Below are 4,076 nucleotides of genomic sequence, written 5' to 3'. Positions count from 1 at the left end.
CAATGCAGGAGATGCAAGAGACACCGGTTGAATCCCTGGGTCGATAAGATCCCCTTGGGCAGAAAATGGCAACCTACTCCAGTATTCTTGCCTGGAAAATTCTATGGACAAAGGAGCCTGGTGAGCTACAGTCCATGGGGTCGCAAAAAGTTGGACATGACTGAGCACACATACACACATAAAGATAAAACCTTGGCCGCTTTTCTGATTAAAAGCTTTATTTCCAGAAGCAGAACTGTTTTGAACACGGAGTTCAAGGGGTCGGTCTGTCTGTAAATTCCTATTCCACCTTCCTAAGTCCCAGCCTCCACAGAGGTTCCGAAACTACGCAGCTGAGCTTCACTGCCCCACCGCCCTGTGTTTAGACTCTCTTTTCTAGGGGTTGGACAACTTTTGCTCAGAGCCTAGACTTGGTCTCCCAACCTGTCTCCCTTCAACACCTTTCACAAAAGCTCCATTTCCACGGGAAAGAGACCAGCCCCCAACCTGCCTTCTGAGAGAGGGCGTTTCCATGGGAAACAGGAGAGAGGGCTGCGGCAGGAAGAGCCCTTCACAGGCAGCAGAGTCGCTCCACCCCCTCTTCACAGGCATAGAAATTTTCAAATAGCTCTGGGGTGGTGCCACTGCACTCCAACCACCTCCTCAAGGTGCCCAGAGCCTGGAGGGCATCAGCCTTGGTGGGCAGGGGCTCGAAGCCGTCCTCTCCGCCTCCCGCCTCGTCTGCAGGGCCCACCTCCTCTTTGCACGCTCCAGACACAGGCTCCTCACTCTCCAGATCCACAAAGCGGGAAAATTCCTCGAGGCTCAGCCCACCGGGGACCTGCAGCACCTCTGAGGCTTGGTCCTGGGCCACTGGCGTTTTGCCGGGAGCCAGCCCTTCCTGAATGAAGCTGCTCACAATGAGCTGGAGAGGCACCTTGGCCCAGGCCGCTGCTGCCATGTGCAGAGCGTCCAGAACTGTGATGCCCGCCCCGATCTCGGCCAGCAACGTGCAAGCCCTCTCGCTCTGGGCGGCAGCCAATTTGCTCAACAGACGCCGCCGGTAATGGGCCTTAAATGCCCGGACCACGGAGCTGGGCAGGGGTTGTGTGGGACTCGCAGCAGACAGAGGCAAGAGCCTCACGTGGCAGAGCCCAGGCAGGCCAGCCACCTCCTCCACCACTTGGGCAGCCATCAGCAAGGCCACCTGCCGGCCCTGCCGCCCCATGTCCCGATCGAATTGTGACAACCACTCCGACCAGGGGATGGCCAGGTCAGGGTGGTAGGAGGCAGGCAGGGCCTCACTGCTGACCCCAAAGAAGCATCGTGGGGCAGCCTGGGGCCCACAGACCAACAGCCGCCGTTTCTCTGTGCCCCTGCTGTTGGCACACAGCAGCACCTGCACCCGATCACACGTACCCGCTCTGCCAGGCACTGCCCGATACAGCAAGGGCACTTCAACACAGCCAAAAATGTCCTCTGGGGAGAAATCTTTAAGAGAAAGAGGCAGCTGGGCCTGGGGAGTGGGAGCTGGGGGAGGCGGCTCAGGGGGGAACGGAGGCGCCAATATGTGGCGGGCCCCGAAGCCCACGTTGTTTCGGCGTTTCCAGCGGACCAGCCAGCCGATGCTGGGCACAAAGTCCTGGCCCAGGATGTCGGCCAGCTCCTTGGCTTTGTGGAGCAGCATGGGCCCTGTCACGTCCCAGGCCTTGGCCCGGGCAATGTGGTACCAGCAGAGCAGAGCCTCGTCGATGCCGCTGTACTTGGACTCCCGCTTGCGCTTGCGCTCCCGGTTGGCCGTGCCGCTGCACCAGTCCGCCAGCAGCTTCTCTTTATTCTTGCAGATGCGGGAGATCTGAGGCTGGGAGACCTGGAAGCGCCGGGCCACCTCCGACTGGGACATCTTGGACTCATCCAGGAGTTCCAGCACCTGGATCTTCTCGGCCAGGGACAGGGCGTGAAGCTTCTTCTTGCCACACAGCTCCATGGCCTCTCGGCGGCACCTGGGCAGGGAAGAAAGGGTGAGCGGGGGACTGACGGTGGAGGCCACGCAGGTTAGGAGAGGAGAGCAGCAAGGAAAAGAGAGTATATGAGGCAGGGAGACAGGTTGGTGTGGAGGGGCGGGGGCAGTCCAGGGAAGGCTGGACCAGCTGGGAGAGGGCGAGGGTATCCTGGGTAGGAGGTGAGAAGGCTGGGCTGAAAGGAAGGGAAAAGGCCAGGCTGAGTGGGCAGTGGGCCGGGCGTTGATGGGAGAATGACAGAACAGAGCCTGGAGGGGATGGCCCCCTGGTCAGAGGGAGAAAGGGGTCCGCGGGAGAGGGATGAATAGAGACGAGGGGACAGCTGCAGACACAACAAAGGAGCGTGGACGGGGGAGGACAGGGGCTGGGGCCGAGGGGGGCAGGTGTAGGGGATAATCAGAGCGGGCGGGAGGAACCCCCAGGACAGGGAGGGGGCTCCGGGCCTAGGCTGAATTTAGATGATGTTGGGGGCGGGTGGTGGAGTGAATGAACAGAGTTGGGGTGACAGGTGTACAGACGACAAAGAGGGACGGACTAGGGGCTGAAGAAGCAAGTCTAATTTGGGGCTGGGTCCTGAGCAGGGAAGGCTGGGCCGGGGTCCGGCCTGGAGAGGGGGTGGATGGAAACACAAGGCCGAAAGGCAGGTGCACAGGCGACAAAGGGCAGGAGGGGTTAGGAGGCCGCGGGCAGCGAGAGGGGCGGGTTGTCCTCAGCGGGGAGGCTTGTGGCCTGGGAGGGCAGGGGGACGAGCGTCCGGGACCCAGGCAGGCGAGGAGTCGGGCTCCGCAACTCGGCTGGCCTCTCCCTCTGGTGACCCGGAGTCCATCGGCAGGGCGGACCCAGTCATCTGCCTGCCCGGCCTCCCCGCCTCCCGGCTTCCAGCCCTTCCGCTCTGCACCCACCTCAGGCGCTCGTCCCGCGGCTGCCGCCCGGGTCCCAGCTCTGGCTGGGGCCGGACTCCCGAGCCCCTCTCCCGGCGGCTACCGGAGAGCAGGAGAGGGACGCGCCGAGCGGACAGAGGGGCTGCGCGGGCGGCGGGCGCGCGCACCCTCTGCGCGCAGCCCGCGCGGGGGTCTCTCCAGGCTGGGAAGACCGATGTCCGCCGCTCAGCATCCACCCGCCGCAGCCCCGCCCCGAACCAATTAGATAGGCCTTCGGTGAAGTCCGTCCCGCCCCCGGCTAAGTCTCATTGGACATTGCGAAAGTGGCGGGTCGTCAGGTCCCCGAGGGGACGGAGCTTTCTGCAAGAAGGGATGGCGAGGCGGAGACTGGTCGCGGCGGGAGTCCTGCATGCGCCGCCAGCCTCAGGGACCCGGCCCTCGGAGCCTGACAGGACTCGACAGCGTGGACGCAGTACGTCTTCCTGGCCGTGACCCTAGGCAGCTTCCTCATCTACCAAACAGATCTCGTTCCCCTTACCCAGTGGTCTTTGAAAAATAGAAGCAGGTTATAAGCCACACAAAAGATGTTACCATGGACAGCACTGACCTCAGGTCGGTCAGCCAAGGTACAACAGACTGTTGTAGCCATGCATTCTGGGAAACAAACTCACTCAGAAGGACAACGCAGATAGTGGAGTGCAGTTTATTACACCGGCGGGCCCAAGGCAGACTCTCCTCTTAGGTAAGGACCCCAACCAGTTTTTGTGAAAACCTTATATACCCGTGAAGGAGGAAACAGAGGAAGCTTCATCTTGAAAGCAGGACTCCATCTTGGGCCATACTGTGGACTTTGAGCTGTATGCCCAGTATCTATGGAAATGACATACCAACTGGAAAACCAGACCCCCCTGGATGGAAGAGCCCCAGGGCTCATACCTAGACTCTCCGTCGCCTGAAAGAATACCCTGATTATCTGTGTAACCCAATGGAATCATAAATTTTATTATACTTCTTGGGGTATGACCACAGACCTATTGCTAATTGTCCACTGTTAACTACCTAGGCTACTTTGTATCTTTCTTTTCCTTTGTTCAGACTAGTTACAGGGAATTTGGGGAAGTGGGTTTGGGCACTGTACACTTAGGGTATATAAGGTTTTCACAAAAACCGGTCGGGGTTCTTGGCTAAGCGGAGA

General features: G+C 60.1%; 1 protein-coding gene across 1 annotated transcript; it reads right to left on the bottom strand.

The window, feature by feature from the left end:
• Nucleotides 1–200: 200 nt before the first annotated feature.
• Nucleotides 201–3,804, bottom strand: TIGD3 (tigger transposable element derived 3). Its single transcript, XM_005227228.5, has 2 exons — nt 2,903–3,804; nt 201–1,982 (listed from the first exon to the last, which is right to left on the bottom strand). The coding sequence occupies exon 2, from the start codon at nt 1,964–1,966 to the stop codon at nt 551–553; it is 1,416 nt and encodes a 471-aa protein (XP_005227285.1). The 5' UTR covers nt 1,967–1,982; nt 2,903–3,804; the 3' UTR covers nt 201–550.
• Nucleotides 3,805–4,076: the final 272 nt, after the last annotated feature.

This window comes from Bos taurus, chromosome 29 (genome assembly GCF_002263795.3).
Source record: "Bos taurus isolate L1 Dominette 01449 registration number 42190680 breed Hereford chromosome 29, ARS-UCD2.0, whole genome shotgun sequence".
NCBI classification, from domain to species: Eukaryota; Metazoa; Chordata; class Mammalia; order Artiodactyla; family Bovidae; genus Bos; species Bos taurus.
The sequence above is the reverse complement of the archived record's forward strand: the minus strand, read 5'-3'. Positions and strand labels throughout refer to the sequence as shown.

Bases quoted from the DNA above. Each gene is read 5' to 3' on its own strand.
- TIGD3 (XM_005227228.5), bottom strand. From the start codon at position 1,966: ATGGAGCTGTGTGGCAAGAAGAAGCTTCACGCCCTGTCCCTGGCCGAG.